At 36.4% G+C, this 26,468-nt stretch overlaps 2 protein-coding genes across 9 annotated transcripts in view; one reads left to right on the top strand and one right to left on the bottom strand.

Annotated features, from left to right (window-relative positions):
- Positions 1 to 26,468, top strand: part of LOC137244078 (major facilitator superfamily domain-containing protein 6) — a 113,973-nt gene that overhangs the window by 15,823 nt on the left and 71,682 nt on the right. The gene's annotated exons all lie outside the window — the stretch shown is intronic.
- Tsf3 (Transferrin 3) lies at positions 1,182 to 20,770 on the bottom strand. The gene is made up of 4 exons (XM_067772589.1): positions 20,209 to 20,770; positions 6,177 to 6,544; positions 5,813 to 6,115; positions 1,182 to 5,750 (listed from the first exon to the last, which is right to left on the bottom strand). Exons 1-4 carry the CDS (start codon positions 20,306 to 20,308, stop codon positions 4,380 to 4,382), a joined length of 2,142 nt encoding a protein of 713 aa, XP_067628690.1. The 5' UTR covers positions 20,309 to 20,770; the 3' UTR covers positions 1,182 to 4,379.

Below are 26,468 nucleotides of genomic sequence, written 5' to 3'. Positions count from 1 at the left end.
TGATCCACCTTTATAGCGATATCTCGAAACGGCGTCCACCTATGGAACTAATGATCACTTCCTTTTAAAATACCCATTAACACCTTTAATTTGATACACATATTGTATAAACAAATTCTAGGGTCACACCTGATCCACCTTTATAGAGATATCTCGAAACGGCGTCCACCTATGGAACTAAGGATCACTACCTCTTAAAATACCCATTAACACCTTTCATTTGATACCCATATCGTACAAACGCATTCTAGAGTCACCCCTGGTCCACTTTTATGGCGATATCCCTAAATGGTGTCCACCTATAGAACTATGGCCCACTCCCTCATAAAATACTCTTTAATGCCTTTCATTTGATACACATGTCATACAAACACATTCCAGGGTTTCCCTCGGTTCATTTTCCTACATGGTTATTTTCCCTTATGTTGTCACCATAGCTCTCAACTGAGTATGTATTGTTCGGTTACACCCGAACTTAACCTTCCTTACTTGTTTATTCGAAAGTTAATGTATCTTCGGGAGAAAAGTGTACAATAAATGTGATAATTCTTGGATAATCATTTATGATTCATATTTTACACACTTTTTAGTCATCTTTTCATCATATTTGATATTATTTAAAGATTGTACTTTACTTGTTTTGGAATAACATTTGATTACTTTTCACATTCATTTTCTTATCAAATTTAATAAAATTTTTCAACATATGAAATGATGTTTTGGAATAACTTTTTAATACGATTATGATGCACTTTTTCATAATATTTTATATTAGATACAATGTAATAATCATATTTCATCGGGTGATGAACACATCCGAAGGTAATTGGCAATAACTAACTTGATTGATATACACACACGACTGCAACATCCAACATCGTCTATGATCATCAACATCTGAGTATGATAACGAAGTTACTTGAAGAAGCGCAAGCACAAATCACTGTCTCATATCAATCATTAAATGTATGTGACTATGTTTTTGACAATTATAACACATGGGGGATGTTGAAGCCGTGTCCAGGCATGTCGATCAAGTTCAACTTACCTGCATTTGGACATCTAAGGGACATCTTGGTCAGGAGCAGCATTTACATTATTTTTAGTCTTCAACATGTTTTGTATAGTTATAATTTTCGAATTTTATGATTAAAAAATATTTTTATATGAAAGAAATCAAATTTTTAATGAGAAGTATAACTTTAACAAGTATAAAATTCTTTATTTAGGCAACAAAGATAGTCTGAAAAGATTACTTTAATTAAACAAATTCGATTCAAAAGTGATTCCAAACTGTGAATGAAAAATTGTTTTCAGTTTTTGATCATCTAAAAATAGCATTCAACACGTAAAACTTAGCTTACAGAAATTTATAGCCACCGTCTTATGCTACTTTATTTATAACATAATCAAATATAAGTTTTTTTATAATTAGGTACTAACCTGTAGCGAGTTTATGAAAGACAGTGGAATCTAGTTCCAGAGTCTAACATTTTTAACAAAAAAAAGCCAGTAGTTGAACTAGGGCAGTATACAATTAGATGAGTGAGTACTTATGGAAAATCTAAACTTTTCATGTAGATATTCCGGGTTTTTGTGAACACTCAATTCAACGTTTGAATACAATATTGAGTTTGTGGAGGGAACGCATGTCAAGTGTATTGTATAAAATCTCAAAGGACCTAGGATGGAGCCTTGTGGTACTCTAGAACTAGTGCGCTCTTCAAATCCGAAATAGGTTTATAAGAAATATCGTTAGCTCAGTTCACAAAGGCCCTTGCTCTACATGCGGATATGACTTTTTAAAAGAGAAATAACACCGTTGGTATTGGTTCTAACACTTAAAAATTTTTACTGAGGATGTATTTTAGTATATCATACCGAAATCTGTGAAAAACGCAATTTCGAAAAATGTGTTGGTTAGGGCCTTTGTTTATTAATATCATTGTATTACTTCACTGCTGTAGTCACACAAATTTTGCAGGCTCTCATTTTTTTGATAATACAAAATAGGCTATGGTTGACATAATCAAAAGATTTGGAGAAATAAGGAAGACATAAATGTGTTAAGCGGCCTTGGTCGTTCTCCTAACGGATATCATCAAGTGATTTGGTGACGGCCATAGAACAAAAGTGGGCTGATCTACAGCCGGATTTAAATGGACTACGCCGTCTATATTCATCAATGAATGTGGTAGTCTTTTTGCGCCAAAAGTAACTCAAACACCTTCCACAACCCAGTTAAAAATCCTCATGAGTCTAAAATATGAAGGTTGGAAGTTAAAAAAACAATCGAAAATTTGTTATGAATTTTTCACAGCCACACACACAGCTACGCTCACTTGATCAAAATGCTTGTTCTTGTTTGTTTTTTTTTTGTGGATGATATTTGGCACTGTTGTACTTCATAGGTACAAAAAAAGTATAGTAGCTCCTAACGAAAACTGCTTAAAAATTTAATTGTAAAATTACAAAGAAATACCCTTATTTAATTTCAAACGAGCACTTTAAAATCAATATGTTTTGGACAGTTTTAGTTAACAAATTGTGATACTAAAAGAAAATTTCCAAGTTTCGACGATTTTTTGAATTTTCACGATCCCTGGAGCACAAAGCGAAATTTTTGTCCCTCGTGTTGCATTGTCTTGCGGCTCTGAAGTATGTTCTTAGTTTCAAGGATCTATACATATCTAAGGGAAGTTACTCAAATAGCGGTCGCAAAATTTTAAATATTGTAAATGGATTTTTATCAATATCCTTCAATATTTCGATCCCTGTACTAGAAACCTCTTTTATCCCTGTACTATATAGAAAACTCAAATCGTTGGGGTATGGGGAATTTCCTTGATCCTCGAAAGCAAAATTCTTGGCATGGTTTTAACACTTTTCACGATCCCTGGAAAAGTTTTTTTCCTCATGAATTGTCGTCTAGTTCCGATGTGGAAGAACTCAAAAATGGATTGCAAGATTCTCCAATTTTGTAAAGAAATTGGCGGAAAAACATCATACGAAACTAGTATAAAGGAAGTAAAAGTAGAAACTATTAATGACGAAAACTTTTTATTCATTATGTCGGACTAACAAAAAAGTATTGCCATCTTCTGGGACTGCATTCAAAGGAATAATTATTGCAAATGGAATACATTCTTTAACAACTCTGATATATCGCTCATTTACTTCAATAGTGTCATAACTCAAAAAACACAATTTTCCAGGAGAGCCATTCAAAGATTTTAACTACCATATGTTGCGCATATAAAGGCATATATTTTCATTTGTATAGCACGAGGTAAATTTCTAACGGATCACAAAGATTTTTTTATACAACATAGATCATGTTATTGGGTACGTTTATATGTTATTAACTCAAAGTCATGTTTTTTGTGTTATGACACTATTGAAGTAAATGAGCGATATGTAGATTATGGGGCGTATTCATAATCAAAATTAAGTATGCACTCAAAGTTAGTTACAGATTTTTGATATAATTTATCGATCAAAAAAGTTGCAAATGGCTTTAAGAACCTACTAAATGTTGGCTATGTATATGCGATAATGTTACGATAGTAATTATTTAAATTTGATCCATTTCGACGTTTTTTTTTCAGTCAAAATACATTTTATGGACTTTGGACGCGTTCCCGAAATGATTTGTCAAGCGTTTTTCTTAAAATAAAGTTTGAACAGAAATGAATTTAACTAAAATTGTTTAATGTGCCGCTAACTATTGGCTAAGTTATTCGGAAAGCGACATAAAATTAAAATTTTTTTGGACCATTAGTTTGAAATCCGGCTCCAACCTAAATTCTCCACCTCCATTTTTAATACCACACGCAGTCAAAATTTTAAATGAAATATGTAGCATACAACTTATTTGTCTTAAAATATTACAAATCGATTTACTAAATGGTTGATTATATAAAAATACATCGTCAACTTAGTGGAAAATCAGCCTATCTTTGCTGCAGGTGCAAAAGCGTCCTATCTCAGAATGTTTTTGAGGAATGCGCTGTTTTAAAACATTTTCAAATTACGCATTCTTTAAGAACTTGCTAAAAGAGCGGTTTTTGATACAATTTGGTTCGAAAGAATATTATCTCACCTAAATGTGTATTGAACAAACGTGTAGAAAGCATTGTGTAGACAGGGCTTTTTGACAAAAAAAAAAAAAAACTTCCCGACTCGGCAATAGCTCGTGTTCAATCTGGCAGCCCAAGTAGAGCGATCTTCCATTCAGCCGGCGATATAGGAGAGCATAAAATAATATCACAAAATTGCATACTTTCTGAGAAGTATACTTTAAACACAAATCTTTTACTATTTGAGGTTACACTAACTTAATGACTTTTTATATGGACGAATTTGCAAACTTCTTAAGTTCAAATCCACATGCTTTTTAATACCAATATCGTGGAAATCGCCAGCAGCGCCAAAGAAGCCTTCAATGTGGAACTCGAATTTGTTTCGTCATAAAGATTGCTAGCATATTTTTCAAAAATATTTTCCATATTACGTTTGGCAGCGTCTGTTTTTAAGTCAGACAAACCCCATAGTCCGTCGGTCTTATCCCGAAATATGACATTATTACGTTTATCGAACATGCCATACATTGTAAATGGGCGCGTTTCAGGGCGATAGGTTTTACCAAAAAGTTGATCTATGTCACGCAAAGAGTTGTAAATCTCATTACTCCTTGTTAAGGTGGTATTATGTGTCATTAAATGTCCGCGAGTAGTCCAATGCATGTAGCAATATTCGAACTTGGAATGGCGTTCATTTGATCCAAAGGGGCACAGCACGCGAAATGATTTGTGACCCATATCCCGCACCCATTTAGCAGTTAAATTGCCTACGATATAGTTTTTATAAATAGCAGAGCTGAGGAATGCTACCTCACCACCTTCGGCTAAACAACGCAGAGCTCCCCCATCTCCACGATAAATGTCCGGACATGTACGATGCGCATGCGGATGCCATGTACACGAGTCGCGGTGGAAAAATGAACGCAGTGTTGTCATGCGTTGTGTGACATTCACAATCGTTTCCTGCACTGACAAATGTGTTGGCCCTTCAAAAGAGGGTAAGCAAGCTTTGGCGTCTTCTAAATCGAGAAATGTTTGGAATTTCGAGTCTTTATGTACAACTGCAATTATAGCATAACGCTCGTGCATATCTTGTGAGAACTCATACAGTATTGGCACTAGATTGTAATCACGTTGAGCTTTTATGCGACTTTCATGATCCACTAATACTACATCGGCTGCCTTGAATTTGATGTCGTCCATACACGAATCAATACTATCGGAGCGTATGCATTGTATGTTCGGTTCAACGCCATATACTTGTGACGCTTCTTGTAGCCACGAGCACTTTATGTGCTGAATTATCGAGGAGGTGCAGAAAACTATCGAGCGCGGTGGATTACATTCGGGAAAACTGTAAGCGCTTTGGAAGGCAGTCGCCTGATCTAAATAGTCGTCGATAGGTATGACATTATCCAATGTGACGATTTCCACATGATAGTTCTCCAATAAACTAAGCAAGGCATTCTGCCAACTATTGGGGTCGTCATGGTTGAGGTCTGCGACTAGATTTTGTATTTGTGCAGCATGAGTACGGCGCGCAGCTATTACTGGCCATGGTTTAGCAACCCATACACATGGGCGGTCAGTAGTGATCGGCTGAAGATGTCCATCTACACAGAGGTAACTATATTCGGATGGCGCTGCCTGTGCAGGAAGACCAGTTAACTGGAATGAAGAAAACAAGTTATGTATGCTTCTTTAAAGTATAAAAAACTATTACAACTTACGCCAAAATGACTGCGTACATCGTCAATGCGCGCCCAGGCGACGTTTCCAACACCATTTGTGAGACAATAAAGCGCACCGCGCCGTCCCCAGTGCTTATCGCCAATATCACAGCGGTATGAGTCGTAACAGAGTCGACAAAGTGACGGATAGCGATCCTTTAGTATGCGATCTTGCCTGGCGTCAGGTACCCAAGGACCAGCTTTGCAGCTAGGGCCAAAATACTTAGCCGATGCACTAATACGGTCCTCAGTTAAAGACATGTCTGGGTTACATGATTTTGCAATTAGCGTTGATTCAAAATACTAAAAGCACACCAATTTAAGATAATAAAGCATTCGAATCAGTTTGAAATATAATACATACGTTAGCCAATACATCGGTCCAATGACTACCTAACCCATATCCGGGATGACAAAGTTTCGCACCACGCAAATCATGTGCTGTATGTATATTGGCTTCATTGTCCACAACCGTAACTATTTCATATTCGAAATTCGTATCATGTGAACGCATCTCACTCGTAACTAAGATCTCCACGCTAGCCCAACGTGCAGCTATTAGCTCTTCTGCTGAGAGTACACCAAAATGGGCGCTTCCTTTGTGTATCCGCCGCACACAATCCAGCCGATCTACGCCTATAACGCATTCAATATTACTTTTTGCCTCCAGTATCGGGCAAAATTTTGGTGTTTTGCGGTATATCCCACGCGCTTCGACTATGCAAACACGCACTAAAGAAGAGATCGAAGATAAAACGTTATAAGTTAATGTTAAAAGAAGCATGCACGAGTTTCAAACAATAGCGCACTATTTTAAGCAGAAAAATCCCGTGGCAAAGGATATTTTACACTTTGTCAAGTTAGGATAGGTGAAATAGCTGGTCAAAAACATACTTCACGTAGACTAAACGTGTGCAAAAGTTCCAGTTCGACGACCAAACAGAAAGCCCAATTACTTACTTAATTGACAATTAACCGTTTAAACGGGATTGGCTGTCCAACATGACTCGCCAGTCCCTTCTTTGATATGTTAACTGCCGCTTATTGGTAACACCAAGGGAATTTAAATCATTTTTCACCTGGTCCTTCCAGAGGAGTATGACTGCCCTTATCTTCTGCTTCCATAGGCGGGTTCCGATAAGAGTACCCCCTTGGTCGGAACATCATCTTTGATTCGCATAATATGGCCAGAGTAGCTGTTGTGTTTCAATTCGCTGAACTATGTTGATGCATGCATACAACTCATCAAACCCAATTAAGGACAAATAATAAACTTGTTTAGAGCCCAGTGGGTTCGAGCTTTTCTAAGCCTGTCGCCCCAGATAGTCTTAAATTCCTGAGCGCATCACACTAACACACTTCCTAGAACTGCTGTCATTGACGGGATTTAATTAATAGGTATGTGCTGGTATAAGATAGAGCCTTGTTAGTTCTCATAATTAGTCTGGAGTATTCTCCCTTTAGGGATTTTGGTAACGTTGTAAATCCAACATCATAGGACTTGCACGTACTCTTAGAGATCTTGCGTTTCCTCCTTCATGGATTACATGCAACTCATGTGTTATGTTTGCCAGATCTGAAGCCGTACCGATAACGGCCAGTGAATTTCTCGACTTTGATAACTACGCTGGTAGAATGTGCGATATTTCATGTGGATTGGATTCAATTCTGATCAATTCTTCAGGCATGCGATTAACTTCAACTCTCAGGGGGATGTTGCACTATGAAGGCAAAAATTGTTCAACTGTAGGACCATGCAAGTTTTCTCGCTACATACTTTGAAAAGGGCTTCAAATCCAAGTACTTATGGGATTAGTGACCTTTACTACATTAGTTAAAGTCATATTTATGAGTGACATGATCCAGACTACTTATAGCCGCACCTCATGATGAACAATCGCGCCGGAGTACCTTCCCAATTTAGCCAGCAAATTTTGCTATGACCTAATTGGGCAATGAAAAAAAAATGTCCTCAGTATTTGCTTATCAAAACCCACCGGGGGCAGTTCAACTATCCAAAACTTGCAGACTCTAGTTTGGATTTGAAATTCAAATAAAGATACCTGGGAAGTCATACCATTTTCTAGTAGATATCAAAGCTCTAAAAATGATTGCATCATCATTTAAAATGGCATACACATTTTTTAGGATATGTTTAGAAATTTGTGTATATTCACCCAACCAACCAATTCATAAAAAAAAAAATGAAGTTTTGTCTATCCAAAATTGGTGAAATGTTTAAAATCAGTTGAGAACTACATTAGTTAAAGTCATATAAGTCTGCAAAGGGTGAATTTCAGCAACTCAGTCTGCGGTCACCGTGGTGTGATGGTAGCGTGCTCCGCCTACCCCACCGTATGCCCTGGGTTCACACCCCGGGCAAAGCAACTTCAAAATTTTAGAAATAAGGTTTTTCAATTAGAAGAAAATTTGTCTAAGCGGGGTCGCCCCTCGGCAGTGTCTGGCAAGCGCTCCGTGTGTATTTCTGCCACGAAAAGCTCTCAGTGAAAATTCATCTGCCTTGCAGATGCCGTTCGGAGTCGGAATAAAACATGTAGGTCCCGTCCGGCCAATTTGTAGGGAAAACCAAGAGGAGCACGACGCATTCCATAACAGTTTTTAGCATATCTATTAAAATTAACTCTTACTAATTTCCAGTTTTGATGCAATGGAGGGTTGGTATAGTCTTATAAATTCGTGCATATTGCAATCTATAATTAAAGTTCACGAAACCCGAAAAAAAGTGAAAGAAATTTGTACACGGGGAAAATGTTCACAGTTGTGTAATGTTTTCCTAGTATATATGTATATATCGTTGGAAAGTTCTAAATCTCTCCTGACACGATCCGGAAAATTAGGTAATAGCCAACAAAGTTATAGGCTCGCAAGACTCCAAAGATACGAAAATCCGGTTTCTTACCGTAACTCACGATTTTGGTGGTATCTTGGGAAAATCTTGTATGCAGTTATTCTTATATCTTGCAGATCGAATAGAAAAATGGTATGATTTTCCAGGTATTTTCACTGTTGCCATTTTTGTAACACTGTAATTTCTCAAAAAAAACAAAAAAAAAAAAAACAGTTAAAAAATATGTTTGATAGAAACGAGTTTAGAAAATCGACGCAATTAACTGCATTGGCCTGACTTTGTTGATGCTGTTTTAAAGAATTAGTTAAGACGAAGTTTCGGAATGTATCAAAACAGCTATCCGTGACTTTCGAGAAGAAGAAACAATATCACCTGCTCAAACATTTGCAAATCCTATCAACAAGAAAGCCCCACAGCACGTCAGAAATAAAAATTCAACATGCCTAGGTATGCAAAGTGATCTCGTGCAAATATGTTGGTAAAAGGCCGACGACGTATGCATTCAAGTTATGAAATAAATTGACCTTGAAAATTTAGAAGTAAAAATAGCTTAAATATTAACGGTCATTAAACTACTTAGTTATCAAGCAAAGCATGTAAGCAACGAAATAGATTCCAATCCATCATATTCATTTCGTTTTTTTCAAGTATTATATTTGGAATATCCGCCGCATCACTCTGCGTCATCATATTTTGAACTTTTTTTTTTTTAAATCAATCCACACATTTTAAATTACTTGCGAGCGAATTGTCATGCTTAATTACTTGTCTAGCCTATAATTACTGACTACTGTTAATAACATAAAAAATGAAAATAAAATCGTTTGGCAAATGTATGGCCCAAGAATAACAACAAGGCGACTCAGAAACCGGAAAAACCCTCCGCGATGAGTTCGTGCGATATATTTAATGATTTTGACGCAACATATTCTTCAAACACATCGTATATACATAAATATTAGTTATCTCATAAATTTACCTGCCGTCAACCGGTTACCCCAATAAATACGTATAGATAAATAATACTAAGCAGCACTTTGCTTCTGAAATCTCTGCTTGGGGAATCACTACCTGTTTATATATAATTTCTTAGATTTTTGATTTCCATTTTTTCCCATGCGCTTACTTTTATTGTTATTATATCATATTCGTTTGGGTTTCCAGTTTTAGCGCAATTTATTTGCATATGTTCTTAATTTGTAAATTTCGAAATGAAAGTCATTATTTATGAATTGTAAGCAATCAATTAGATAGATAACTCACATGTTCAGGGTTTGGATTAAGTGTTGAAAAAATAATAATAACAATATTTAAGTAGGGGGAGTTCATCTCAATATAATCTTTAACGCGGAAAACAGTGCTAGCCCAAATCAAAGTTTTCTAATATATTATATTTGTATACCTGTATAACTAGGCATTTGACATATTTTTTTCGATTTTGATAGGTACGTCTGAGCTTCCGATTGATTTAGACTTCCGATTCTGATTTCGGCTTCGACTGTTTGGAATCGGATATGGGTGTATAACGGAAGTCGATCAGTTTTAAAGCTTATACTAAGTATCCATATCAAAAGAAAAGCGAAAATTCCATATCAAATAAGTTAGGAGGTCCAAGTTCAGGTGAAACCGAACATTATATACCCAACGGGAGCGCTCATATATACATATATAAAATATATACATAATATACTATAAACATATATAATATATAACAAAACAATTGTATAAAGCAATATGAACAAGTCTCGCTAATTAAGTACATATATTGTTAATACCTCGGGGATAAAGTGCCAATAATTGGCGCCATTGTCATAAAACAATGTTAACATCGTTTATGCAACAGATGTCGCAGCGCTGTGAAAATCAATTGGCAAGAAACACGATAGAAGTAGAAATAATGAAGACAAAGCAACGGCGTTGCCGATGAAGGAATTTAGGAAACCCCGAAATGGATCTATAAAACAAGCTTTGGCAGTCGTCTAAAATTTTTCTTCTATTGTTATACAAAATTCAAAATTTTTCATTTAAGAAAAAAATCATCATGACAATAATAATGATACAAAAATTTCTGTTAGACCTTGAGCTCGTTTCAAACCCGCGATCTTACAAATCAATAGGCCGATGAAAGAACAAAAAATTGTTATTTATATTTTAAACTTTCATCCTTTGCTACACCATTTCAATGCTGAAGTGAAATATTAGTATAAATTGTGACATACAGTAAGGGTGATGCATTTTTTGCTAATTTTAGAGTTTGAAAACATTTTTTTATAGTGTGCGTAGCCACCAACCGATTTTGTTTATCTAACTAGGTGTATATACAATAGCAAGGACAACCTCCATGCCGTGTCCCCGAAGGCTTTTGATTTACGGCTGGCGACATGTTAAATTTACTTCCGCTGTGTCACGCCACGCCCATTTTCCAAAATTTTACCACGTTTCTATATTTCCTCATAAAGTCAATGCACATATCAAGTTTCATCAATTCATCGGTCTGTGGTAATTAACCATAGCAACTTTTCCATTTTTCTAAATTTTCAATATCGAAAAAGGAGGTGTGGTTATCTTGCGTTTCACCCACTTTCCATATAGTTTTTTTGCGCCCAACTAGCATGCAAAATTTCGTAAAGATAACTCGATATTTACCCAAGCTATCGTGTTAACGGACGAACATGGCTAAATCAATATTTTTTCTATGCGGTTAATTTTGATTTATGGGAGTCTATATCTATATTGATTCCTTCATGCCATAAAGTACTACCGTTAAACAAAGTGCACAGGCACACTTTGGATATAAAAACAGTTCTTGAGCTAGAAATTGGGATATAAGTTGTCCAAAATACTATGTACATACATGGGGTGTAGCTGAGCTTCTATTCCGCTTCCGCTACGTGAGAATTTCTGATCCTTTGGACTTTCGAATCTATTTTCAGTTCCGACTGTTTGGAATCGGATGTGAGTTTTGTTTATCCCCTGTAAAACATCTTCTCTGACATTATTTATTTATTATACTCAGCTGAGCAGAGCTCACAGAGTATATTAATTTTGTTCGCATAACGGTACCCCGTAATGGCATAAGCTAATCGAGATAGATATAAACTTCTATATATCAAAATGATCTGGGCGAAAAAGAAATTCATTTAGCCATGTCCGTCCGTCTGTCCGTAAACACGATAACTTGAGTAAATTTTGAGGTATCTTAATGAATGTTGGTATGTAATTTCCTGGGCACTCATCTCAGATCGCTATTTAAAATGAACGAAATCGGACTACAACCACACCGACTTTTTCGATATCGAAAATTTCGGAAAACCGAAAAAGTGCGATAATTCATTACCAACGACGGATAAAGCAATGAAACTTGATAAGTGGGTTGGCCGTATGTTGCAAATTAGTAAAATTTTGGACAATGGGCGTGGCACCGCCCACTCTTAAAAGAAGGTAATTTAAAAGTTTTGCAGGCTGTAATTTGGCAGCTAAGTATATGAAATGTTCAGTTACACCCGAACTTAGCCTTTCTTACTTGTTTTATTTATATTTTAAATTTCTCTATTGCACACATATTGTTTATTTTTCAAACATAAACAAATTTAAATATTTTATTTTGTTTATTTTTTGACTTCCTTTTGTTAGAAGTCATGGCTGACCAGAAGAGAAAACGGTTATACCGTTTAAATAATATCTTGTGTTTTCATCATGGAAAATATGATTATGGGTTCGAATGGGAGTTCAAGGCCTTGGCAATAATTTTTTGTTATTATTATTTTTCTGAATTGAATTTTTTTATTAGATAAGAAAAAAGAAACTTTTTGGCAAAAAATGGGTTGGCGAAAAATAGAATAGAAGTAGGCAAAAAAGCAGACAAGGCATCACCACTGTGATGGCGGAAGGGTTAGCGCGGCGATGCCTAAAAGCTACTGATGCTTTAAACTTCTTTCAATTAAGAAAAAATATATCACTGAGTGAGAATTTATCGATTGTGTATCTTTACTGAAGAAAAAATTATCACAAGCTAAGATCAAGCTGCCTTATAGTTGACTAAAGTAACTTAAAGTAACTAAATGCTAGTTAACTCCAATAGAATATACACGCGGTGATATCAAAATCACGTTCCTGGGTTGTGCGCTAACTCGGGACCTGTCACGGAAAAACGCCTTCCAATGAAATATAAATGTATCAAGCTTTGGATGAGGACTCATTATGCTGATGAGCACGGCAAACGGTTAACGGATTCTGATTTTAAGAACCACGATTTGAGGTGATTTACATGAGACGTCCAAATTCTTTTAGCAGAAAGTGCCGATGTCCGGCTGTTTCGGTTGGTTGCTCTCCTTGTCAAGTCATTTAGAGCAGTCTTCGCCGCTGCTGATACCTAGACTAGCCATCAAAAACAATTCGAACGATGAGGATAGTCGCGCTGCCTATAGGGCACTGTTGCACTTGAGAGCTTCGGAAAACTATTTGGCCCTGTGAGCCCAACGACAGAGATTCAGTAAAGTGAGTTGTCAATCAGTTTTAACTTGTACTTCAAGCAGTACAAATCTCATGCGCGAACTCTATGCTCAAACATTCTTCATGTAAACACATACTACCAAATAAAAGGTTGTGTTTGTATTCGAAGCTCTACCGGTATTGTGCATCACTGGTATAGGGCCTAGTGTTAGAACTATCGAATGAAAACAATCGAGTTATTTGATAGTTCACTCATTATCATTCATTCGATAGTCATTTGAAATTCGTTGATTACTATTTTTCGAATCGTTCGTTCTATATACATTTTTACTGTGCATATATCAGTGATCTCAATTAAAAAGTTATTAAAATAAATTTTAACGCTAAGCATATTTCAACCTAATCGACAAACGTTTTAAGCATGGTAATTATTTAAAATTTTTATCTGAGAGAGTGCTTTTAACTATTTTAATTGTGTAGACATATTTATAATGCGGCCTGCTGGATTGAAAAACTTCCGTTTGGGAGTTTTTCATCAAAAATGGCAATGACGTTAAATGCCATTATGCAAAGAAATTTTTAAATTTTTTGGAAACACATCAAATTTAAATGACCATCTACGCCGTAAGCATCCGTCTTTCTCAGGACAAAGGATTGTACTTCTCTTTCGCCAACTACTGCAGTAAGTACAGCGAGCAGTTTCTCCTGTCGAAGACATTTCCAATAGTGGATGTTTGAGAATAAGGACTCTTCAAACAAAATTATGTTGTTGAACAATACAGATACAAATTCATTTTCACTAATCTTTTGTCCTGTTGTTGTTGTTGTAGCGGCATAAAATCCCCCCAAAGGTTTGGGGGAGTACTGACATATTGGCCATATGAAGTGGTAAGACCAAACATCTCAGTGGGTATCGAACCAAAACCTTTTGCATATCACGGATGCGCTTTGCATATGTAACAAAGGCATTTAAATTGAATATTTGCATTATTTACTTGAAGCAAAATTTACCCCATTTTAGTCACATTCAACATTTTGTCTTATATAGGTTTGTTCTTTAGCTACCCCGGGGGGGGGGGGGGGGGGGAGGGCGGTAACCAAAACAATCCAGAAATTGTTCTTTGTGTAGTAAATGTACTACAAACACATCGGTACTGGCCTCGGGCTAGCTAAGAGCAGATCAAATAAATGAATGAAAAAATTCAGTCGATAGTTAAAATCATTCAGTAACTAAAAAAAATAAATAAAAAAAAAATAAATAGAATGGGGCCACGCTTCATGCGGATTGCCAACGCTGCGGCAACTTGCGGTGTATTGAAGCGCCATCGAGACACGAAGAAAAGATATGCCTACGAGGAGCTTCACCTGTGAGCTGATAATAATAATGGCTGATATTTCTACAAAAAAAAAAAAAAAAAACCCTGTGGATAACGGAAAGTTTCTACGCCGAGAAAGATGATGATAGCGACCTAAAAACTGACGTACAGAGTGTGCTTTGGTTGTGGAGGGAGCCATTCTACTCATTGCTATATAGCAAGGGAAAAGCTGATGTGCTAATTATCGCAACAGGTCCCGATCTACCCATCGATGTAATGCATCTCAGCATGGTAGATTATTATTATCCCTTATAACGCGGCATCCTTCAAACAATTTAAGTAGGCTAATTAATAGAATGAGGAATGCTTGTACTGTGACATTTTTCTTAATTAAGACTTATAGCCTTAAATATAGCAGTTAATTTAAAAAAATGTATATATATATATATATATATATGTATCTATGTGTATGTTGGTGTATGTATCTATGTATATATGGGGTATTCCATCCCATTTCGACCAATTTTGAACCCGACCCCTTCAGAAATGGCTGAAAGTTTTTCTTCTTTTTCTAGCTTACGAAAGACGTTTTTCAGAATTTTTTCAAATTTTTTCATACAACTCAAAAAAAGTTATGAATTTAAAAAAAAAACGGTTTTTTTTTTTCAAAATGCTATTACTTTTTCAAAAATTTACCTTATGGGATCTTTTTTTTTTTAAATTTGTTTTTAAATGTACTTTGCGGAAAAAATACAAAAAAATTTTGAAAGTTTTTTTTGTAATTTTTCAGTTTTTCGAGATTTTTCGAATTTCGCCATTTTTTTTTTCTCATAAAAAACTTCAATCAATGCTGCAATCATCCCCACTAATCCCGGAGTGGGCCGATAATTTTAGTTTTTTTTTATTTAATTGAAAAAAAAAACTTTAAAAATTTGTTTGTATTTTTTCCGAAAAGTACATTTAAAAACAAATTTAAAAAAAAAAGATCTCAAACGGTCAATTTTTGAAAAAGTTATAGCATTTTGAAAAAAACACCATTTTTTTTTAAGTTCATAACTTTTTTTCAGTTGGATGAAAAAATTTGAAAAAATTCTGAAAAACGTCTTTCGTAAGCTAGAAAAAGAAGAAAAACTTTCAGCCAATTCTAAAGGGGTCGGGTTCAAAATTGGTCGAAATGGGATGGAATACCCCATATATAAAGCCTTACTACTCGTAGTGGCATTCGATTTAATAATAGTTAAATTAGCATATTTCGGTGCGCTAATTAACTTCACTGAAATAAAAAAAGACGTACGGCCTATAACTACGATAGTAGTATGATAACGGGTTTTTTTCATCAAATCTTTAATGATCTATTTTACATTTTCGTAACTTCACGCTTTTAAATAAAGAGAAAAAACGATCATCCTATAACTAAAGAATAAGTGGTGTTGTGGTACCGTGATCCGCCTACCACACCGAAGGTCTGGGTTGCGGGGAAAACAAAAGAGTTGTTTCAATTAGAAAAATGTTTTTCTATGCGTGTCGACCCCGACAGTGGTCTGGAAAACACTCTCAGTATATTTCTGCCACGAAAAGATTCTCAGTGATATTTCGTCTGCCTTGCAGCTGCCGATCGGAGCCGGCATAAAACTTGTAAACCCCGTCACGCTAATTTGTTGAGAGAAATGAAAAAAGAAGCACAACTTATCGAATTTTATGGAGATATCTCAAAAACGATGAACTAGTCTGTATTCATGCAGGCAGACAGACAAAAGCGAAACAGTTCAACGTCCTCATCGATTCGCTTTACCACTTCCTCTTGTCCTTATAGACGGACGATATTCATAATAACATGCTACAAAAGGATAATGAATGGGTGATGTTACCTGCACAGAGAAAGTATTATCGTTTACATGGATACCTGCAAAGCATGGCCTAACCCCACGGTGTTCTTAAACACATTGAATTCATTGCGTAATTTATCGGTCCAACGGAGGTTCCATGCAGGCTAACGCTAAACGCATTTGTGCAACATCAAAATTTTAGAAAAAATTGTTTCAATTAGAAGAAAATTTGTCTAAGCGGAGGTGCCCCTCGGCAGTGTTTAGCAAGCACTCCGAGTGTATTTCTGTCATGAAAATCTTCTCAGTGAAAACTCATTTGCCTTGCAGATGCCGTTCGGAGTCGGTACAAAACAAGTAGGCCCCGTCCCGCCAATTTGTAGGAAAAATTAAAAGGAGCACGGCGCAAATTGGAAGAGAAGATCGGCCTAGAATCTTTTCGGAGGCTATCGCGCCATACATTTATTTTGTTTTTAAACGGTTTTATTTAGGTTGACTTGACAGAATGCACGGCCGGCCGCCAGCGCGAATTATGTAATTAAAATTTAAGTAACTTCCCGATAAGCAACAAGCTTGAAACTTGGAATATAGTTCAGAACCCGATGACAATGCAATAATAAGAAAAAATTGCCGCTAGGTGGCGCAAGGATCGAGATATTCGCAAAAATCGTATTTGTAGTCCGATTTCGCTCATATTTGGAACACATAATACACACAAGAATAGAAAGCGACATATGAAAAAAATCGCCGCTAGGTGGCGCATGGATCGAGATATTCAAAAAAGTCCTATTTGTTGTCCGATTTCGCTCATATTTGGAACACATAATACACACAAGAATGGAAAGCGACCTATGAAAAAAATCGCCGCTAGGTGACGCAAGGATCGAGATATTCACAAAAATCGTATTTGTGGTCCGATTTGGCTCATATTTGGAAATCATATTTGACATACAGAAAGAGAAACCGCTTTAGTAAAAAAATTTACGCTAGGTGTCGCAAAAATTGAGATATTCAAAAAACTCGTACTTTTCTGTCCGATTTGGCTCTTTGAACAAATATTTTATACAGTCCGGTAGAAGTGACATCAAAATACTTTGGAGCACATAAGTTCAAATTTTGTTAGTGAAATTTCATTACAAAAATTCATTTCCCCGTAGAAGTGACGTCAGAATACTTTGGACCACATAAATTCAAAATTTGCTAGTGAAATTTCAGCGTCCAACGCTTTTATTTAATTGTCTGATCAACGCCCTAGAATGATGAGGAGTGTGAAGACTAGTACCTAGGACCTACCTAATTATTTTCTATCTTTTAGTGTTATTACTACTTAATGTACTAATGGGAGTCCAAAGAAAATTGCTTCAACAGGTGCGGACCATAATGAGAGGGGTGTTAGAGGCGTTGGTTCCACAATACAGTTGAAGAGATGGTTGGTGTCATGTGGGGACACATTGCCAGCAGGACATACATTTTGTATATCGGTGTTGATTCTGGATAGGTAAGAGTTAACCTGTTACAGTATCCAGATCGAAGTTGAGCTAGTGTGACCCGCGTTTCTCTGGGTAGAGTGCGTTCCTCCTCTGCTAGTTTTGGGTATTGTTCTTTACGTACTGGATTCACCGGGCAATTCCTGTAACCCCGTTTAATCTATTGTGTCCCCCGGCTTCATACGTGACTACCTACTGTGCAATTACAAGAACGTGTAGCAAATATGTCGCAGAATTTTCGAAGAAATGAAAGCATATGCGTCTTGGTAGCCACGTTGCTATTGACGGATATAAAACCGATATTATGAACGATTTCGCCTATCTGAGAAATAGTAGGATTACCGAAAACGACCGAAGTTATTAAGGCCGAACATTCTTCCAATTTACATCGTGCTTCATTTTAGAGCTCCATACAAATTTGCGGGACGGGACTGACTCATCTGCATCTGCAAGGCAGATGAATTTTCACTGAGAAGCTTTTCATGGTGCCACTGTATGTATAAAGATAGTGCACCGAATATAAGACCAAAAGTTTTGCTGGTTGAAGCTTGTGAGAATGGACGAAGAAACTCCGCCCAAGAAATTTTTCCTATCTACCCCCAAATTTGGAATCAGAGGAAGGGGAGAACACCACGGAGTTGGGAGAGGCAGGTGGATGAAGACTTGATCTTGATTGGTGCCTTGGTGCTCCGAATTGGAGCCAGTGATGGTGGAATAGGGTTAACTTGAGTGTCTTGTTATGCAACAACCGAAGGCTGTTCAGCGCCAATTAATGATATTAGTGGTGATCAATTGAGATGTGGAATAACGGTATAATTCAATCAACCTTTTGAGAAAAGCGAAAAAACTTAACAATGCAGGTAAAAATAAATTTATAATAATCCTACTTGGTAGGATTTTATATAGTATGACTCTTTGATAAGAAAAAGTAAAAAATTTCATATATACATAATTTTATTAGAAAATGGATGATTTCTTTTTTTTTAGTTATACCGTTATTCCATAGATCGAATATCAAATATTTTGATTGAGATACTTTATTCAACAAAATAGTAGATACATTAATAACCATTGTTAAATATATTATATTCTATTATTTAGATGTGCTTATAACTATTTGTTATTTTCGTTTGTTATTTTTAGCAATTTTTATACTCAGTTGAGCAGAGCTCACAGAGTATATTAACTTTGATTGGATAACGGTTGGTTGTACAAGTATAAAGGAATCGAGATAGATATAGACTTCCATATATCAAAATCTTTAGTCCGTCCGTCCGTTAACACGATAACTTGAGTAAATTTTGAGGTATCTCGATGAAATTTGGTATGTAGGTTCCTGGGCACTCATCTCAGATCGCTGTTTAAAATGAACGATATCGGACTATAACAACGCCCACTTTTTCGATATCGAAAATTTCGAAAAATCGAAAAAGTGCGATAATTCATTACCAAAAACGGATTAAGCGATGGAACTTGGTAGGTGAGTTGAAGTTATGACGCGGAATAGAAAAAACGATCAACCTTTATAACGATATTCCGAAAAGGCGTCCACATATGGAACTAAGGCCCACTCGCTTTTAAAATACTCATTAACACCTTTCATATGATACCCATATCGTACAAACAAATTCTAGAGTCACCCATGGTCCATCTTTATGGCGATATCTCGAAAAGGCGTCCGCCTATAGAACTTATGGCCACGTCCTTTTAAAATACTCATTAACACCTTTCATTTGATACCCATATCGTACAAAAAATTCTTGAGTCACCTCTGTTCCACCTTTATGGCGATATCTCGAAAAGGCGTCCACCTATACAACTTAGGCCCACTCCCTCTTAAAATACTCTTTTAATACCTTCCATTTGATACACATGTCATACAAACACAGTCCAGGGTTACCCTAGGTTCTTTTTACTACATGGTGATTTTCCCTTATTTTGTCTCCACAGCTCTCAACTGAGTATGTAATGTTCGGCTACACGCGAACTTAGCCTTCCTTACTTGTTTTTTTACTACTTTTATCATTTTTAAACTTTTCCTATTTTGAACAATGGAGTTCTCTGCCTGCTTAGTCGTTTTTGAAACCACTTCAATTCTTTTATTTTTCAGTTCTTTCTGGTCTACAACAATAAATATATATTCATATACTACTGCAAAATTTTATTAGAGAGTTATACCGTTTTTCCATAAATGAAGCTAATATCTTTGTTAAATATCCCTATTATTTTCTAAGATTAATATGATATGTGTATGTAACCGTGCTCTTTTTATTTAGTTGATTTATGGAAAAACGGTGTAACTCGACTTATACCATTATTCCAAACATCCCCTCAATTATTATATCAAGTATATTTCGCAGTTGAAACAAAAATTTTCTCCTGCTCTTTGTTTATAAAAATTCTGTCTTATAAATATTGGCTTTTTTATAATTCTGGATGTTCCGCTTACGCTTTCCACCGTCGAATACATCTCCTGCTTTTGTGGCAACAACAATTGATAAGAATCCCAGAAGCAAAATTAATGAACTCGACTTGTTGGCGTGCATCATCGCATCGAAATACTTGTAAATGTGTTAATTCTGTATAATTATTTATTTCCAGAAGTATTGTGTTTTAATCACTTTTATAATTCGATATCGATATAAAAAATGCATTTATTACAAAAATTTCCTACGAATTTTCAAGATCTTTGCGCTTCGCTGATTTTATTGCACTTTGAATGCACACTGGGGATTATTGATTTGCAGGCGTTGTAAAAATTATTTCTTATTTTGTGTTTACAATAAATAAATAATATTATCACTAAAAACGCCTTCTATTTGAGCTGTATTGCGACCGATCAAATGTAATTGTTCATATCTTGTTTTATATTCAAATATTCTGTTCTCATTCACTTGTTTGGGTTTAAGCCTTTTTTAGAATTTCCGACCACTACGAGTATTTCTAGATTTAGCTATGAACTGTAGGTACTGCTCGCTCCGATCGTCACTCACCGACTGGAGATTTATTTTCGAAAATGTTTGTTTACATTTGAAATTTCAATTTAATATTGTAATTATCATTTTAGTACGAAACAACGGAAAGAGTAGCTTGTAAAACTGGTTTTGATTTTAAGCTCGAGAGCGGCGTAAACAATCTGAAATTGAGATTTTCGTAAGCTGAGATAGGTCAATCGGCCGGCTAAGTGATATCAGCTAGTGATTGCGTAGCCTAAAGCTTTTTGTTTTTGCTCCATGAGTGACAAGTTCAGTGCAGTTTAGTTGTCATCGGTGACTTCTGGTTGTTGCTGTTATGAAATGAATCTACACAGTACATTAGGGTGTTTGGTTTTAGGCAATACTTTTTCTATTTTCCTGTAACGAAACTGCATAATTAAGCATATTCAGATGAGATATCGAAATGATTAGGGTGAAAAAGTAAAATCAGTTGGCCATGTCCATCCGCCTGTCCGTCTGTGAACAGGATAATTTGAGTAAATTTTGAGATCTCTTTAAGTTTGGTATGTGGGTTTCATGGCACTCATCTCTCATCGCTTTTTAATATGAGCGAAATCGAACGATAAACACGGTTACTTTTTATGCAGTAAATAAAGCAGCTACAATAATTAAATTTAATTTGTTTTTGATTTTCAAAAAATTAAAATCAATTTTTAATATTATTGGTCATAGTTGAAAAATTGTTTATGTTGTCATCTCAAAACGGAGTAAACTGATATAACGGTGTCCTAAAGAATGTGTCTGGGAAAAAGGAACCAAGTCAGTAAAAGGCCACGCCAAATTTTATATTAGTGATTTATAAAGGGATCTAAGGCGAATCTTTCGAAATCGAAATTTATAAAGGGATCTAAGCAATCTTTTGTGTACGTTTCGGTAGCCATAATTGGAAGAAGAATTGACCAATCGTGAAAAAAACTCGGTACAATTAAAAAAAAAATTCTTGAAAACGAAGAACAGATGGGATTGATTTTGTTTGCGTCATAGAAATTCTTACCTTAGGTTAGGTTAGGTTGAACTGGCCGGTCCATGAGGACCTCACATGGACTGATTGAGTGTATAGTGTTACCAGAGGTTTGTTTTAACGACCAAACTGAAAAACCTTATCAAAAACCAGGGCCTATGTTATAAAATAACTCCGGCCTCTTGGCAAATACTAGAAGCTTCCTAGGACTTAAGCCACTTGCTGCTTCTAGATCTGACAGCTGTATCACTTCTTGCACAGTCTTAGCCTGGCAAGTGCAGGCCACGAGCACAGAACGTGCTCGATCGTTTCCTTCTCCAACCCGCACTTCCTACATATGCTATCACTGACCAAGCCTAATTTAAAGGTAGAGTTGTGCTTTTTCGTTCATTTCAGAGATTCGAATCTTTCGTTCTTTTTCTGATGAACGAACAAGTTGTTCTTTTTGTTCATCTGCTCTTTTTTTCAAGCAAATTTTTTTACTGCTGCTCGCACCTGCCAAAAAAGCCAACAAGTATAGATAGGGGTGTGTATGCAGCAATGCTTTGTGTAGGTATATTTAAATGAGTAATGAAAAAATAAGTTAATATATATATGTATAATTAACTTCAAAAAAAGTTACAAATTTCGGAAGATCCAGGAAATTGAAAGAGTACAGACAAAAATTGTAAATATGAACTTTTAAAGTTTAATAAATGTAATAATTAGTTTCTTACAAAGCATGTTTTTCATAAATAGTCCATTGTTGTAGCAGTGCCACATACAAAGTTGACCACACATATCTTAGTGTAAGTGGCATCATCGACATTCGTGCTCACTGTGAATTTCTGCGTATGTATGTATGAATTTACAATGTTCGCGAACGAGAAGAGAGAAAGAATAACATTAGATAAAACGAACTAAAAGAACAAAAAGAACCGAAATCGAAGATCTAGTTCACTTGTTCAGTTGAGAGACCCGGTCAATTGAACAAGTTCAGAACGAAAAGACCCAACTCTATTTAAAGGTATGTGACGCCAGAAGGTAGTCTCCAGTCAGAATACCCGTCATGAGTATACAGTCCTCTCTTTTTAATGATAGAAGCAACTTTGTTAGTCTAACGTTGTAAGACCTACACATAATCTTCGACACTTTACAGCCCCGCGCTTGAATCCACGCCTTTCCCGTTTGGTCGATCATGTGAACCTCCGCCTTCGCTTAATCTCGCCCAGTCTAATTCGGACCTCTAGGGAGCAAGCTTCAAGGGATGCGCCCTTTTTAGCTAGTTCATCCGCTTTTTCATTCCCATCTATTCCCATATGCCCTGGGACCCAATATAGATGTATGTTTCTCCCTGTCCCGATTCTCTCCAGAGACTTCTTACACTCTAACACGTATTTAGATGCTGTACTATGCGAGATGATTGCCTTAATTGCTGCTTGACTGTCAATATAAAAGTTAACACGGTTGCAGCTTAAGCTATTCTCTTCCAGGGTTTCTACTGCTATGGTTGCGGCTAATATTTCCGTTGGGAAAACGCTACAGTAATTCGGCAGCCTGTAGGATCTGCTTATTTCCAGATCAGCACAGTATACCGCAGACCCTACTCCTCCCACTACTTTGGAACCATCTGTGTACACATGTATCGCCTCGTCCGCCATTTGCTCACCCTTGCGCTAATCGTCCACCTCTATTGTGGCCTTAAGATCTCCCTCGAAGCGCAGATAGGGAATCAGGTAGTCTGTTCGTCTTGTGATTGATGACGCTATACTACTATGGCCAAATGGTCGGCGCTCAAGCTGCCCCGAGGCACCGAGCCTGGTTGCAGTTGTTAATGCTATGTTCTTTGCTACCAGGTCTACAGGTGGAATGTGCAGAATGGCATACAGTGCAGCCATCGGGGTTGTTTTCAGGGCTCCCGTAATGCTAAGCATCGATAGTCTTCATACCCCCTCTAATTTTTTGAGGTATGTTGTTTTTCGTGTGGGTTTCCACCAAAAAAGAACTCTATAGTATAGAATAGGGCTTACAATCGCTGTAAAAACCCAATGAGAAAGAGAGGACGATAAGTCCCACGTACACCCCAGCATTCTTTTACATGCATAAAGTGCCGTTGAGACCTTCATCACCCTCTCCTCCACATTGAGCTTCCATGACAGCTTACTCTCTAGGATGATTCCTAGATATTTTATGCAAGGTTTCTCCTGTAAAGTCACCCCTCCTAACTTAGGCCTGGTCCAATTTGGGACCTTGTACCTCTTTGTAAACAAGCCCAGATCCGTCTTCTCCGCATTGACTTTCAACCCGACATTAGATGCCCAGGTATGAATATCTCGAAGCGCCCGATCCATCAAAGAACTAATCGTTGGAAGGCACTTTCCACGTATGACAATTGCAACGTCATCTGCGTAAGCCGTAAGTTTTACAGGTCTCTCATCGAATCGCCTGAGCAATTGGTTGGTGACCAGCGTCCACAGCAGAGGTGATAGCACCCTTCCCTGCGGCGTGCCCCTGTCCACTGATTTCGTGGCCTCGTACAATCCCCATTGTGATGTAATCTTCCTGCAATTTAACATGCGAATATTATTTTAAGCCGCTCCACGACCGCCATACTTGAAACTTGTAGCATGGCCCGGCGATTTAAACTTAGAAATCGTCTTCACTGCCCATTCGATCTTGGTATCGGTCGTCAAGCCCGGCACTACCCGCTCCGTGATCGAAGTGTGAATGATGTCTGCTGGCTCTTCTGAACCGTCTCCCGATGGGAAAGGTGTGTCAAAAAGCACCTCAAGGGATTCCTCACTATTATGTGACCATTCCCCTTTCTCTTTCTTTATTAGTACCTGGAAACACGTTGAATTCCCACAGTTGAGTGGATCAAATTACTCGTTCTCTGTACAGTATGTGCAAATAAGGCAATTGGGATAAGTTCACAACAGTAAAGGCATGACTTGGATGAATTAGTTTGCAACACTTCAATCATTTTAGGAGTGGGAATTCAAATCCCGCTCCCGGGAGAAAAGGCTTTGAAGAGATTTACAAGGTATAATCCAAACAGGTGTCGCCTTGTCTGTCCTTATGTCAAGTTGTTTAAATTTTTCCCAATTTATTAAATTAATTTAATTTACTTTAATCTAATTTAATCTTTCCAACTATTTATTTATATATATATATATATATATATATTTTTTTTTTTTGTTCTATCTTTAATACATCACGTACATACATCTCACCAAATAATGTACAAAGTCGATACAACCAATAAGACCCTTACAGAAAAAAAATGTCAAAATAAACCTGAATACCTAACCACGAGCTTCGTTTTTGTAAACACTTTGTATATCAATAATAAATATTAAATATCTCTGCTTAACTCTTTATTTCCAACAAAACAGCAACATGAACATCTTTTCGTGCAACTGCATGCACAAAAATTGTTTATATGCTCAGAGACTTTTTAATTTATTGTAGGTGTCGTGTTTTTTTGAGTTGCTGAGTGTTTCCGCTCTTATCGACTCTACCACGTACCTTGCACCCACATAACGCAATAATGTAGTGACTACACTTACGTTCTCATTCTCTAATACCCCATACCTGCATACCAATACCACACACTACGCCTACGCTTACAAGCCAACCTAATAAAACCGCACTGCATTTTTTTAGCGCACGCAAACAACCGGCGTAAGCATGCTTTGCGACAATGTAAAGCATGTGTGCAAACGTCAAATCTAAATGTCACGCAGAACAAAAATTCGAAATCGAGTTAGGTTTTCACGCAGCAAATTCAATTTGGGTTGCCGTCTTAAACATTATCTAGCACTCAGTTCAAAAACCAATGTTATACACCCCGCCTGCATTTACATTCTACATCTACAGCATACCGCTTACAAAGACGAAGCTTACGCTTACAGTTACATCTTACGTTTACATTCATGACTCCCCATACCGTGAACGAAAATGTTTACACATCGAAAAACTCCTGAAAATGGAAGAGTCTAATGAACATACATAAATAATATGTAAAATATCTTTAACGCAACACTCAGCTGAGTGTTGCTGACATTGAAGTACAAACATAAGTGAACATAACCAAATCAGCAAGTCGCTCTGCTTGATCAATCAAGTTTACTATTATCCCATATCAGAGACTGAAAACGATCAAAAAATTTAGTTGAATCTGGTTCTATAAAACTAGATATGAACAAAATTAAAATATTTTACACGTGCCATGTCCAAAGTTGAATAAAATAATTTAAAAAAAAATTTTAAGTTAAACGGTTTTATTGAAAACAATACTTACATTAAGTAGTAATAATACTAAGAGATAGAAAATAATTAGATAGGTCCTAGTCTTCACACTCCTCATCAATCTAGGGCGTTGATCAGACAATTAAATAAAAGCGTTGGGCGCGTGAAATTTCTGAAAATGAGAGGCGTAGCATAACCTGATTAAGGTTCAGTTGGTCTTACTTAGGACTATCAATAGAAATTTGACGCGTCCAACGCTTTTATTTGTCCGATCAACGCCCTAGATTGATGAGGATTGTGATGACTAGTACCTAGGACCTACCTAATTATTTTCTAGCTTTTAGGTAAGTATTGTAAGTATTGTTTTCAGTAAAACTTTTTAACTCAAAAACATTTTTTTTTAAATTATTTTATTTTCAAGTTTTTAGTCTTTATTTAATTGCCTATTATTTCTCATTCCATTTAGTGGCTCATTATTACAAGGACTCTTTCTTGACAATTTGTTACAATCTAAGTCCTCAA

The sequence above is a fragment of the Eurosta solidaginis genome, chromosome 3, assembly GCF_040869045.1.
Source record: "Eurosta solidaginis isolate ZX-2024a chromosome 3, ASM4086904v1, whole genome shotgun sequence".
NCBI classification, from domain to species: Eukaryota; Metazoa; Arthropoda; class Insecta; order Diptera; family Tephritidae; genus Eurosta; species Eurosta solidaginis.
This window is presented reverse-complemented; position numbering and strand designations above follow the sequence as displayed.